Consider the following 13,965-nt stretch of genomic DNA (forward strand, 5'->3'; position numbering starts at 1 on the left):
TATTGTATGTACATGTAAGTCTACTGTTTATAATCGTAACATAATGAAGTCCAACTTCCGTTAGCGTGGGCTCAAAGGTTGCCATTTTTATAGCATGGCGTCAACAATTAAAGGATATTTATCCTTTCTCCACCTCGCTATACCTTGACACCCCTTGCTACGCTAGAAATTAAAACACATGTTCAGTAAAATTTCATATGCTGCAATGTTGGGCAGAATGTATATTGAAATTTCTCCATTTAGGCTGGAGGACGCTGACAGATGAATCTCTTCCTTTTGAAGCAAGCATCGTCGTCCCACATGGGGTATCCAGACCCCGAGAAGAGCCAGCCGGATGGCTTGGGAGTTTAATCCAGGGGAATTATGTAAGAAAAAAGTGTCCAAAGTCAGCTTATCGAGTTTGAGACTGATTCAGATCGGGCATTTATCTTAATATGCTGGGGCGGAGCTTTTGACGCCTGCCCCCTGTAACTCAGCAACTACTTAAAGGATATCTTAAGTCAACCCTGACTGACAGATCACTGTGGAATACAGTTGTGCAGCAACTTACCCCGTCCGCAAGAGACGACGGCTAATACTGATCGTAGGTTCACCAAATTTTCTGAGGATGCTATTTTAGTAAAAATTGAATCATAACAACAACTTTTTGTGTCATTATGACGTAATTTATGCGATTTCTCGGGCTAAACCTTCAAAATGGGCTTTCTTGTAAACCTCAGGGCAATACAACCAACCTTTTGAAAATTGTCTGTGATAGAATATTAAGGCACAATAAGACTTATGTAGCCCCTGGCAACAACAGTAGTGTTCAACTGACGTTATAATATGACACCATGCATATTTTAACTGTGCGCCATCTTGGATCGTCACAATCTTGATTTTTTTTAACCCTCAACAGTACACCTTCCCGGACTGATTAATCTGAACACCTGGGGTCCGCGCGGACCCCAGAACAGTTTTTGGCTAATTATTAGAAATTATCAACATGCTACCAGCTCAATTGTTTTGCAAACTGATGTGGGAACCTCTGTGTCCACATTACAGACAAAAATCATACATTTTCAAATTTTTCTATTTTTTGGTGAAGAAAAGAAGACAAGAAGAAATACCCGATTTTTAAACCCATTTCAGACTGAAGGGGCTTTTGAGGCCCAACTTTGATCTCAGATAGCGGCTAGACGGCTTGCGCTAGAAGCATCAAATTTGGAGACCTTTCCTAAAATGTCTCTGGAAAAAAGTTCATATTAGTTTAATACTAGTAAGTTGATGTTTTTTATGTTGCCATGGCAACGGGTTTCTAGCAGGCAGTTTTTTTGAAAATAGAAGTAATTTTGGTTTAAACATAAAAGTTTTTTGAGTTTTATATTAAATTACACTTCTTTTCCAACATTTATAACATCCTACATAAATGTATAAGAACGCCAGTGTATCCATTATGATCGAAAGCCGGCTGGGGTCCGCGCGGACCCCAAAAGAAAATCAGATATAATTTTTTTAATAAATGGTAGAAACGGAGTTTTTTTGCACTGTATTGAGAGGCAACTTTGTGGGTGACAATTACCTAAAATTTCAGAAAAAAATCTTTAGAAACAAAAAAGATATTACAGAATATATAGTGCTGGGGTCCGCGCGGACCCCAGGTGTACTGTTTAGGGTTAAATTACAGTTTCAAGATACAGCCTAAAAACACAATGCAAATGGCCTTAAGACATTCTAATAAATGTTTATATTAGAGAATACGGAGTTGCGATGAAAGTGATTATCTTGCCACCTTGGATTTTGAGCAATGATGACATCGACTAAGCATAAATCATAAATATATAATTTTAAAATTTACATTTTATGTATATATGATGTTTTAATGTTAGAAGGGGCGTACGATTGAACATAAAACTTAAGAATTGTAATGTTTAGATAAGAATTACTGAATTTTCCAAAAACTGACTGTGATTAACCTTTGGAGTGGCAACGCCAAAATCTCTTAACATATATCTTTAATATGAAATTGTTGCTAGAAACATTGTAGGAAAAGTCACCAAATTTGAGTAGCGAAAGCCGTTCAGGCGCTATTCGAGATGAAACTTCTGATCTCTAAATTGCCAATAGTTACCAAATTTTGCCCGGAACTAAGGATCAAGAAATTCATCTAAATACACACAAATGGCCCTCAAAGCAACTACCTGAATACTACATTCAAACAGACATGAATCTTCTTAAGTAAAGAGTCTGAGTTTTAACAAAATAAAAAGAAAGAGACAAATTACCTGTAGCATCCAGCTCTAAAGTAAAGAGTCTAAGTTTGAACAAAATGAAGAGAAAGAGACAAATTAACTGTAGCATCCAGCTCTAAAACGCCAACATCATTAATTGCATTCGCTCAAAATTACTGACCTTTGCCCAGTAGTGTCCACACGACCACCCGCCTGGCTCGCCTGGATTCCATCCCTATTCGAACAATAAGAGAGTTTTAAAATGTCAAAGGGACAACCGTATTTGCGTACGGAGTAATTGGAATAGATATGAAAAATTTAAAAGGAGATAAGCTGAACTGTTGCATGCATTGTAATACCTTAGTTACCTTTTGGTACCCGGGTGCATTTTGTTTTCATTTTAAAACGCATAGAGATCACTGGTTACATGTATGAGTCTAACTTAAAAGTGTACGATCGAGAGGCATTCAGACAGCCTTATGATATTAGAGGCAAGATATTTTGCGTAATCCTCTATCAGTGATAAACACGTCGTACCAACATACCTTGTACCCGTTGTGGCCGACCTTCGACCCGTCCATCCAATACCAGATACCCCCTTTCTTCTCCATACCGATCCAGTGTTCCTTGTTGAATCCACCCCGTTTGACCAGGTCTCTCAGTGCGACGTCCAGTTCTTTCGTCTTCGGCATGGCCAGTGTAGCTCCTTCCTTCCTGCATGCCTCCTTTGCCCCATCATGGGATTTCCCGAACATCCAGTCTATGCCCGGCATGCCAACGAGCTTGATGCAGGTCCCGACGACGAGTCTGTAGCTGTTTTTGCAGCGGGGACCTGAAAAGAACAACGGAAAGCAATGTGAGATTGATATCTATTACTTTAGCTTAGCCCTTCATACCACACGGAGGAAACGGTTTTTAACCCTAAACAGTACACCTGGGGTCCGGGCGGACCCCAGCACTATATATTCTGTAATATCTTTTTTGTTTCTAAATATTTTTTTCTGACATTTAAGATAATTGTCACCCACAAAGTTGTCTCTCAATACAGTGCAGAAAACTCCGTTTCTACCATTTATAAAAAGAAAAGTATATCTAATTTTCTTTTGGGGTCCGCGCGGACCCCAGCCGGTTTTCGATACACTGGCGTTCTTATACATTACCTTATTTCCGTTTTATATGTTTTTATGCACTCATCGTATGTCTTCCAAGTTTTCAGAGAATGTTGTAGTAATAGAATTAAATTTTAATAACTTTTGTGTAATTATGACGTCATTTGACGTCAGAGCTAATAATATACTCCGCCATATTGGATTTTGACAAATGACGTCATCAAATGAGCATATTCTATGCATATTAAATGATTTAACTTATATTTAATTATGTAAGATGTTATTAATGTTGGTAAAGAAGTGTAATTTAATATAAAACTCAGAAAATTTTTATGTTTAAACCAAAATTAAATTACTTCTATTTAAAAAAAAACTGCCTGCTAGAAACCCGTTGCCATGGCAACACAAAAAAACATCAATTTACTAGTATTAAACTAATGTGAACTTTTTTCCGGAGACATTTTTAGGAAAGGTCTCCAAATTTGATACTTCTAGCGCAAGCCGTTTAGCCGCTATCTGAGATCAAAGTTGGGCCTCAAAAGCCCCTTCAGTCTGAAATGTCAGAAACTTTACCAAAAATGTTTCAGAAATGTCAGAAACTTTACCAAAAATGTTTTAAGAACAGTAATACAAACCCTCGTCTTATCACATCTTGACTACTGCTCCACACTATTGTCATCAGCACCACAGACGCACATAGATAGACTACAAGTAATCCAAAATCGTGCAGCTAGTTTAGCCACAAACGCCACTTTTGAAGACAGACTTGACAACCTATACACTCAGTTGAACTGGCAAACAGTGAAAGAAAGACTTTTCTGTAATACATTGTGTACATTTCACAAAATAGTCACTACAAAGCAACCAAAATGTATCTTCAAAGAACTGCAGCGAATTGAATCTACACATGATCACAACACAAGACTGTCTCTGAGAGGGGCGTTTGTTCAAGGCAAACCTAAGACCAAAGCTAAAACAAGAACATTTGTCTACAGAAGTATAAAAACGTACAACACGCTGCCTCCTCACATGCTCACCGAAAACGCACGCACATTTAAAGTAAATATCAGTCAACTATGTAAAAAGTACGAGCACATGCGTCTTGACACATGGTGGTAAGACACATGGAGCACAGGTGTACCTCTGACCTCTCCACAACTTGTATATTTGCTGTTGTTAGAAGTATAAGTAAATTTAATAAGTAGTTACTGTTACTTAGTAATTTTTATTGTTCTTGTTAAGCAATTGTTATGTATAATGTTGTTGAATCTTTTGTAACTATTAAGTTGATAATTGTATGTATTTTATTATGTGAAAGGAAGATTAGTATACACAGCTTGTATAACTAATGGAGATTCCCAATAAACAAACAAACAAACAAACAAATGGGTTTAAAAATCGGGTATTTCTTCTTGTCTTCTTTTCTTCACCAAAAAATAGAAAAAGTTCAAAATGTATGATTTTGTATGTAATGTGGACACAGAGGTTCCCACATCAGTCTGCAAAACAATTGAGCTGGTAGCATGTTGATAATTTCTAAAAATTAGCAAAAAACTGTTCTGGGGTCCGCGCGGACCCCAGGTGTACAGATTATCAGTTCGGGAAGGTGTTCTGTTGAGGGTTAAACCAAGAATCAACCAAACGTCACTGGTCATTCTGGGAGGGATTCTGAACCAGTCAGAATTGCCCCGAGGAAGGTTACAGGTCACCAAAACGTCGGCTAAATAAAAGACTTGGTTGTGTAAAAAGAGTCTCTTTACTCAGTAGTTACAGAAGTTAATGATGTAATTGTTGAATCTGATTTACTTCAAAATTTACACAGACATGTTGAAGGCTTGTCCTAGGACACTGGGCGAAAACCGAGATTTCCACAAGTTTCCGAAGTTACCAACTTAACACATTCCTTCTTTATTTTTCGCAAACTTCCTTCGGTGGAAAGTGCATGTGGTTTTATTATATTTATATTTAATGTATTGTTTGTAATAACAATCCTTAAAAGGTTAATGTATAATATGCATGTCTAACCGTTTGTGTTGTCGAATGTGTCGCCGTGTATGGGTAGTGGACGTGTAAATGTCCAATCTTTCTCAGTAGTTAGAGGTGCAGTCTCCAGGATCAACTGTGGAGGAAACTAAACAAATACTGAATTTAAAGTTTCTATTAATTCAAAAACTCAATGTATGATTTTACATACATACACAAAGAAAAGATGGAACAATGAGTAACGATGGTATTAATGATAAAGGGAAAAAAGCATAGCATAATTGTGCAATACATTCCTTCATCCTACAGGAAACTATCGAATTTATTTTTCAAGCTACATTATTTGTTTTGATATCCTCTCATCTGTTTTGTATTTGTTTATTCGCAATGTAAGGTTTGCTTTGATGTGATTAGGTCACTGTAATTAAGGCAGTTTCATTTGTTGTACCAATTGCAGAAAGAAGCCATGAAAAAGAAGAAATGTAGTGATATTGAAGTTAGACTTACGTTGGTTGATATGCCTGTTTTGTCGGTTGATATCACTCCTGGCAGCGACTTTGACTGGTCTGGCTGTGTGTCTGTCATCTGTGGCAGTTCAGTTGTGTTGTCCGGTAGGGTAGTCACCAGCCAGGCCTGTGCAGGAGTCATCTTTGACAGTGCCGGTGACACCATGCAACTATTCGGCATACGTTTGTTTGGAGACTCTTTAATAGGTGGGTCAGCGTTCTGCAAAAGATATGACCAAATTGTTAAACAATGAAAGCTATGCAATTAAAACTTAAATCAACTCTGATGTAAAAGGTCAATATAGCTATTATAGCATTTGAGCTTTTACATTAGAGTTTTTCCCACGAACAGTGTTTTACATGTAACTGTATTATGTGTCTTTAATATTACAGACTGATGTACAATTTTAAAGCTGTTTTAATATGTGATTGATATTGATTAAAATATGTGAATATAATACAGTTAATAAAGTATACTACATATAGAGATCATGTCATTGTTTAACAGTTAAAAATCACTATCCAATGAATAGGGCATGGGGTGGTGCCATGATTACAGTAAGTGCTATTACTTTTGATATTGTTGCAGAAATGGCATTAACTTACTAAGTACATTGAATCTAAGTTAAAAGCGGATGCTAGAACTGATACCTTGTTCTCTATGGAGTTAAGATACATGAAGACACAAGCTCCTACTCCCAACAGATGTGCTACTGGAACAGCGATGGCGATAACACGGAGTAGGAGGGAGCGTTGAGACTTGTTTCGTTTTTGGCCTCCAAAAATGTTTGCAGCACTGGTGGTGCATCCTATGTGTAGCCAAAAACTGATGTTTGTTATCATATCTCTATTTGTTATGGTCACGTGCAGTTTTCTTGTTCTCTTATTAAAAGAAGGACACTGATATAAAGTCCAGGCCAGGAGGTTGTAGTTGGTTGTAATTATTTAAATAGGCAATTATAATTAATAAAGCACACGTTGCTTTGATGTAGAACCTATACTTGTCAACTTAGATTACTATCAGATGAAGATAATATTGAGAACATGAAATATTTTTTGCTTGCCTAGGAAGCGGCTAGCAGGCTATTTCGCTAGTATTTTTGTAAATTGATCATAAATGTATGACGATCATCATCATTTTATTTGTGCATGTAAATGTATAAGTATGCATGACTAAACATGGCTATCATGTATGCGTTCTGTACATTTTTTACCGTTGTATGTTCTTGCCTGTGACACCATTGGGATTTAAACAGGTCCAACGTACGTTACCTTCTTTTTCGTATTTTCGTGGTGCACCAGGCACATACCCCACGTTTCTACACAAACCTGCCATGTTGCTGCCTGCATTGGGGAGTACATTCTTTAGTGATCCCATCGTCCGCCATGTATCATTTCTTTAAGATATCATTATTATGTAATCGGAGTCTTCTTACACTAGAATAGATTTTCCTAATTATAACTTTACACGTAAGTGGGAGAATCATATCATACATAGGTTATTTTTCCAAAAAATATGGACATAACAAAAGGTTATAACTTACCTTTGTTGACATATTGGTGTAAAGGGGACGTCATCTTGTTATGAACTCTGCTTTCTCTGCTAGACTCTTCTTCCATTTAACTTATCGTCTGAGCAATGTAAGGAGCAACAGAATGGAAATCTTCTATTTTTATTTTAGTGATAAATTTCGACAATTACCGCCGCCGGGGAGACAGCCTTTGAAACTCGGGAAAAAGAGATCTAGACTTGCGACAGGTACGTAAGATGTCATGAAAAATTCATTTACTTAGGTCAAAAGTCAACTCCAAGATGATTCTGAAATTCAATTCGAAGAGCAATCTTGCTTTCTGTGATGAGTCTGCACTCCAGCGTAGATATCACCTGATGATTTATGCAAGATTGCTTTCAGCGATGAGTCTAGGCTGCATGCAGATAGAAACGACAACGTCGCCCACGATTCAAGTTGATGATGCATGTAGGTAGTGATTTTTAAAAAGAAATAGGAGCAAAATGTAACTTTGCAGGATGTTTCTTTCTTGTTACTTTACATATAAAAGCAGAACTACAAACTTGGAATGTTTAGATTCTAAGGCAACAACCCTAACCACCGATTGATTGCAGTATGCTATTGGGTGCGGTTGATTCGACTACTACTTCTAAAAAAGACCGGAAAATTGACGGCACAATGCAGTTTTACTTTTCTCAAATGGCCAAAAAAATTTGCATCCATAATTGTATATTGTACAGACACTTAATATCATTGAAACAAATTTTTTCAAATTTCTGTGACGTACCGTTATATAGAATGATTGTTACTTTCGCCAAGAAGGTTATGCTTTCAATAGCTTACGCACGTGTGTGTGTGTGTGTGTGCGTGTGTTTGAGTTGTGTGTAAACATAACTTGAACCCAAATATCATCTATTAAAAGAAAAGAAATTGTGAAGAAAACCTGCGTACTTCGAGCTAGTTTTATTGCCTCTCGACCAATTATATTATAAGAGAACAGCCTTTGCTTTGACGTTGTATTAATACCTCTAGAAAAGTATATCATTTTTCGCCTACGTCACTGTAGATGCTATTTTCTATAGTGCTTTGCATTTTAATAGGTTTCCATTGTCTCGACTAGAACCAATACTTATACTTGCCTGGCCTACATTAGATGACATCCCAATTTTTCAACGTTAAATACACAAAAACAAAACTACTCTCCTCTTAACATCACAAAATACCCGTGAAAATACACACAGAGAAATTGGATCTTTTTTTCCCACTGCCTCAAAAAGAAGCCAAACACAATTTAAAGTTAAGATCCAGGTATAACACTAGAGTAGTCACGTTTGTTATATTTGTATTCGTCTCATTCTTAGTCCTTTTATACTATGTTTATTTTAGACTTGAATTTAACTTGAAAAAATTCAAATGAGCGATTCTGTTGTTTGCGCATTTACGTCATGGTCATTTCAGACAGACTGACAGTCTAGTAATATTTTTTTCCGGTTGTTAGCCCTCGATTGGACAAGGATTTGCAATAAACTTATCATTATTTGCTATATTTGCTTAAAAAGGTAATAATGGAATATCAAATGCCCACCGTCTTTTTTCTTCCATCCTGTATATAAACAGTATGCATGATAGTTTTCAGCATATATTACTAAATCTCGGTATAGCAGTGTGAACTACATCACTTGTTTGAAAGGTTGTCACCGCTTACCGGAATATAAGACGTCTAAAACATTGAGCAGTCGGATTTGCAAAACATCTTCTATAAACCTATTCCTGTCCATAACATTCAAATGCATAAGTGACTAGTAACATTGTAAGCCATCGAAGAACATGCAGTAATTACATTTTTACATATTTCTTAATAAGCATTCAACTTTAAACAATGAGACTATACCAATAGTTTCATATTTAAACTTACAGATGGTGTTTGTACAGACCAAAATCAACTCAGTTATGTATTCAAATTTTACATCAGAAATGTGATATCCCAGAATCTTGTATAGGTGTGTATGGGTGTGTAGTATTGGTGTGCAACCATATTTAGAAAAAAAAATTCTACCTCCGTTCACAACGGTTTGGTATCTGTACACTCAACATGTCCAATATATTCTACACAATCCCAGCCAGTACATCTATCATTTGTTACTATTCCTTGTCTATAAAGACTGGCCCTTGATTGATATTTTCATGTAAAATCTTTCTAATTTAATCTCATGAGAGCAATTTTTTTGGTAACTCAAAAATTTTCTAAAAGTCTTCAAGTATATCGTAACTTCGTATCAATCAATCAATAAATCAATTTTTTTAAACAACTAGCAGACCTCAAGTCTGAATTGAGTTGTTTTTACAATTCATAAAATTAGATATTAAACAATACTAATGGTTTAGAATACATAATTTACACAATAATCACACAAAACCGGTAGAGAGCTATAAAATTGCCTATTTACACTACTAGTAGAGGTAAATGTCAATGCTAGCCGCACTCAGTCACTCTATGCCCTCTTGAGTAAGAGTAGGGAAGAACTGCATTTAACTAGCGTTTAGCAGCTCAACAATGTAGGGAATGGGCGATTTATTGTACCGTTCTGTGCGGTAATATGGAGTGTCAAACTTATGTGCAGAACGTGTGCTTCTACCAGAGATATTATGCCTTACTGGGGGCAGCCATTAATTCGCGAAAGTCAGAGTTCAAGAGAGACTCTGCAAATGTTCTACAGATTGTGCGGCGTCGATCGGCCAGGGGGCTGAGGTTCAATGTAGTAAGTGCTGTGTTGTAACTGGAATAGTGTGACCCCAGGATGATTTTGCAGACCCTTACTTGGATCTTCACAAGATCTTTAAAAGACTCAGCTCGCTCATGCATGGGCCAATATGCACTTTTTATGTTTGTGCAACATTGTATGTATGTATGTGCAGTATTGTATGTACATGTAAGTCTACTGTTTATAATCTTAACATAATGTGATCAACGTGGGTCCAACGGGTGCCATTTTCATAGCATGGCGTCAACCATTAAAGCCATAATTCATCCTTTCTCTACCCCTTGCTACGCCAAATATTTAAATACATGTTTTGTAGAATTTCGTATGCTGCAATGGTAGGCAGAATTGAAGTTTCTCCAATTAGGCTGGAGGATGCTGGCAGATAAATCTCTTATTTTTGAAGCAGTCAGTGTCGTCCCACATGACGTAACCAGTCGACCGTGACCAGAACCAGCCAGATGACTTGTGAGGTTGGAAAGTATGTAAGGAAAAAGGGTTCAAAGTCAGCTACTTAAGTTTTCAACTAATTCAGATCGGTCATTTATTCTAACATGCTGGGACGGAGGGGCGGGGGTGGGGTGGGGTTGACGCCTGGCCCTGTAACTCAACAACTACTTATAGGAGATCTAAAGTCAACCATCGTTGACAGATCCCTGTGGAATACAGTTGTGCAGCAACTAATCCCGCCCGCCAGGGACGACGGTTGATGATGATCGCAGGGCCTCCAAATTTTCAGAGGATGCTGTTTTTGTAAAAATTGAATCATAACAACAACTTTTTGTGTCATTATGATGTCATTGATGCGATTTCTCGGGCTAAACCTTCAAAATGGGTTTTCTTGTAAACCTCTGGGGAATACAACCAACCTTTGAAAATTGTCTATAATAGAATATTAAGGCCTAATAAGACTTATGTAGCCCCTGGCAACAACACTAGTGTCAAATTGACGTTATAATATGATACCATGCATATTCTAGCTGTCCGCCATCTTGGATCGTCACAATCTTGATTTTTTTTTTCAAATTACAGTTTCAAGATACAGTCTAAGATCACAGCGCAAATTAACTTAATATATTCTAATGAATGTTTGATATTAGAGAATACGGAGTTGCGATGAAAGTGGTTATCTTGCCACCTTGGATTTGGAGCAATGATGACATCGAATTAACATAAATCATAAATGTATGATTTTAAAATTTACATTTAAGTATATATAATGTTTTTAATGTTAGAAAGGGCGTATGATTGAACATGAAACTTAAAAATTTTAATGTTTAAATGAAAATTACGGAATTTTCCAAAAACTGACTGTGATTAACCGTTGGCGTGGCGACGCTGAAATATATTTGACATATGTCTTTAATATGAAAATGTTGCTAGGTACATTGTAGGAAAGGTCACCAAATTTGAGTAATGAAAGCCGTTCAGGCGCTATTCGAGATGAATTTCGAGATGATCTCTAAATTGCCAATAGTTACCAAATTTTGCACGGAACAAAGGACCAAGAAAATCATCTAAATACACACAAATGGCCCTCAGAGCAGCTAGCTGAATACTACATTCAAACAGACATGAAATTTCTTAAGTAAAGAGTTTTAACAAAATAAAAAGAAAGAGACAAATTACCTGTAGCATCCAGATCTAAAACGCCAACATCATTAATTGCATTTGCTCAGATTACTGACCTTTTCCCAGTACTGTCCACACGACCAACGGCCTGGTTCGCCTGGATTCCATCCCTATTTGAAGAGCAAGGAGAGTTTTAAAATGTCAAAGAGGCAACCGTATTTGCGTACGGAGTTATTGGAATAGATATAAAAATTTAAAAGGAGATAAGCTGAACTGTTGCATGCATTGTAATACCTTAGTTACCTTTTGGTACCCGGGTGCATTTTGTTTTCATTTTAAAACGCATAGAGATCACTGGTTACATGTATAAGTGTAACTTAAAAGTGTACGATCGAGAGGCTTTCAAAAAGCTTTATGATGTTAGAGGGAAGAAATTTTGTGTATATGTAATCCTCTATCAGTGATAAACACGTCGTACCAACATACCTTGTACCCGTTCTGGCCGACCTTCGACCCGTCCACCCAATACCAGGTTCCGTCTTTCTTCTCCATACCGATCCAGTGTTCCTTGTTGAATCCACCCCTTTTGACCAGATGTCTCAGAGCGACGTCCAGTTCTTCCGTCTTCGGCATGGCCAGTGTGGCTCCTTCCTTCATGCATGCCTCCTTTGCCCCATCATGGGACTTCCCGAACATCCAGTCTATGCCCGGCGTGCCAACGAGCTTGATGCAGGTCCCGACGACGAGTCTGTAGCCGTTTTTGCAGCGGGGACCTGAAAAGGACAACGGAAAGCAATGTGAGTTTGAGATCTATTATTTTAGATTAGCCCTTCATACCACACGGAGGAAACGGTTTTTAAACCAAGAATCAACCAAACGTCACTGGTTATTCTGGTAGGAAGTCTGAACAAGTCAAAATTGCCCCGAGGAAGGTTACAGGTCACCAAAACGTCGGCTAAATAAAAGACTTGGTTGTGTAAAAATAGTATCTTTACTCAGTAGTTACAGAAGGTAATGATGTAATTGTTGAATCTAACACTGGTCATCTTGATTTAGGAAAGTCACTGGCCATTTGGAATGTCAAGTAAAAATTTACATTTTGCATTCAAATTTCACATCAGTGCGCAGGTCTTGATGTAAGGAGTATAGTGATATGAAAATTATTGTTCTGCAGTATTCATAACTTTAGATATCATTTATAGAAAATGCAAGCAGACCGGCGGGTTTTTCAGCACCCTGACGGGGCTAGCAGCTACCCCGTCAGGACCAAATCACAGGACCGTCGGTGTAAAGTACTTACCCCGTCGGTGTAAGGTACTCACCCCGTCGGGGCGACACTGTCATAACCACTAAACCCGACGGGGTAATGTCACCCCGACGGGGTGGGAGTTCTGTTCAAAGAAGTGCAAAATCCCAAAACAAAGCCAGGAAAGGCGTGAATTGATCAGTCTATACACACCGACGGGGCAAGTTTACCCCGTCGGGGTAGAGCTCTGATACCGTCAGGGTGAGCTCAGACAGTCATCCAATCCAATTGATGTGCAAAATCCACATTATCAGGACAAAGAATAAGCATGGAGAGCACAATCCACACTCTTCTATTTGCCCCTTTCAGCCAACTAAGGGTCACAAAAAAGAAAGATTCCAGAGAGCTTACAGACACATACTCACTACTCCAAAGCTGATGTCTAATAGAATTTTACCATGATCAATATTGACTGAAGGAGGCCATATAAAATAATACTTAAATTTATTTCCTTCTATTTGTAACACACAGGTCTTGCAAATAAATTGATCAAGTTCCTCAATTGCTATTACACTGGCCACAATATTCAGGGATCGAAATTAATGGCTTATAGCAGCTGAAAACAGTCAGTCGTTCTTGTGAATATTGCCCTCAAATTTTCATATGGTCATAGATCTAATGGTGTCATTTAATGAGCAAAATGTCTTATCTGGCAGGTCAAGAATGGGAGCAATCTCTGATAATTGTCACAAAAAAGGGAGGTTCTCTCTTTTACCTCCTTTGTCTGAGTGGAAGGAGGCCCTTTGTTATAATGTCTTTCATTCAAAGTACACACTGCAAGCAGTGCAAATCAGGACTCACTATTCTTCTCAGATATTTAGAGGCATCATGATAAGAAATATGTTGAAAACTAGGAAGTTGGAACATACATTAAATTAATTTTGAACCTTGGTACCACCAGGTGCAGAGTATTTTTGTGAGGATGTCATGAATGGTCTAACCAAGGAGCTTTAAATTACTAGTAGCTTGGTGTGACAATAACTTGCTGAGAAACCACTCGAGCTTGACA

General features: G+C 37.6%; 1 protein-coding gene across 1 annotated transcript; it reads right to left on the reverse strand.

Annotated features, from left to right (window-relative positions):
* Window positions 1–239: 239 nt before the first annotated feature.
* LOC109479742 (C-type lectin lectoxin-Lio2-like) lies at window positions 240–5,950 on the reverse strand. The gene is made up of 5 exons (XM_019781731.1): window positions 5,810–5,950; window positions 5,345–5,438; window positions 2,756–3,042; window positions 2,392–2,445; window positions 240–338 (listed from the first exon to the last, which is right to left on the reverse strand). The coding sequence occupies exons 1-5, from the start codon at window positions 5,948–5,950 to the stop codon at window positions 240–242; spliced, it is 675 nt and encodes a 224-aa protein (XP_019637290.1).
* Between the last annotated feature and the right edge of the window lie 8,015 nt (window positions 5,951–13,965).

Source organism: Branchiostoma belcheri, unplaced genomic scaffold, assembly GCF_001625305.1.
Source record: "Branchiostoma belcheri isolate BF01 breed outbred unplaced genomic scaffold, Haploidv18h27 scaffold5, whole genome shotgun sequence".
In the NCBI taxonomy this organism is placed as follows: Eukaryota; Metazoa; Chordata; class Leptocardii; order Amphioxiformes; family Branchiostomatidae; genus Branchiostoma; species Branchiostoma belcheri.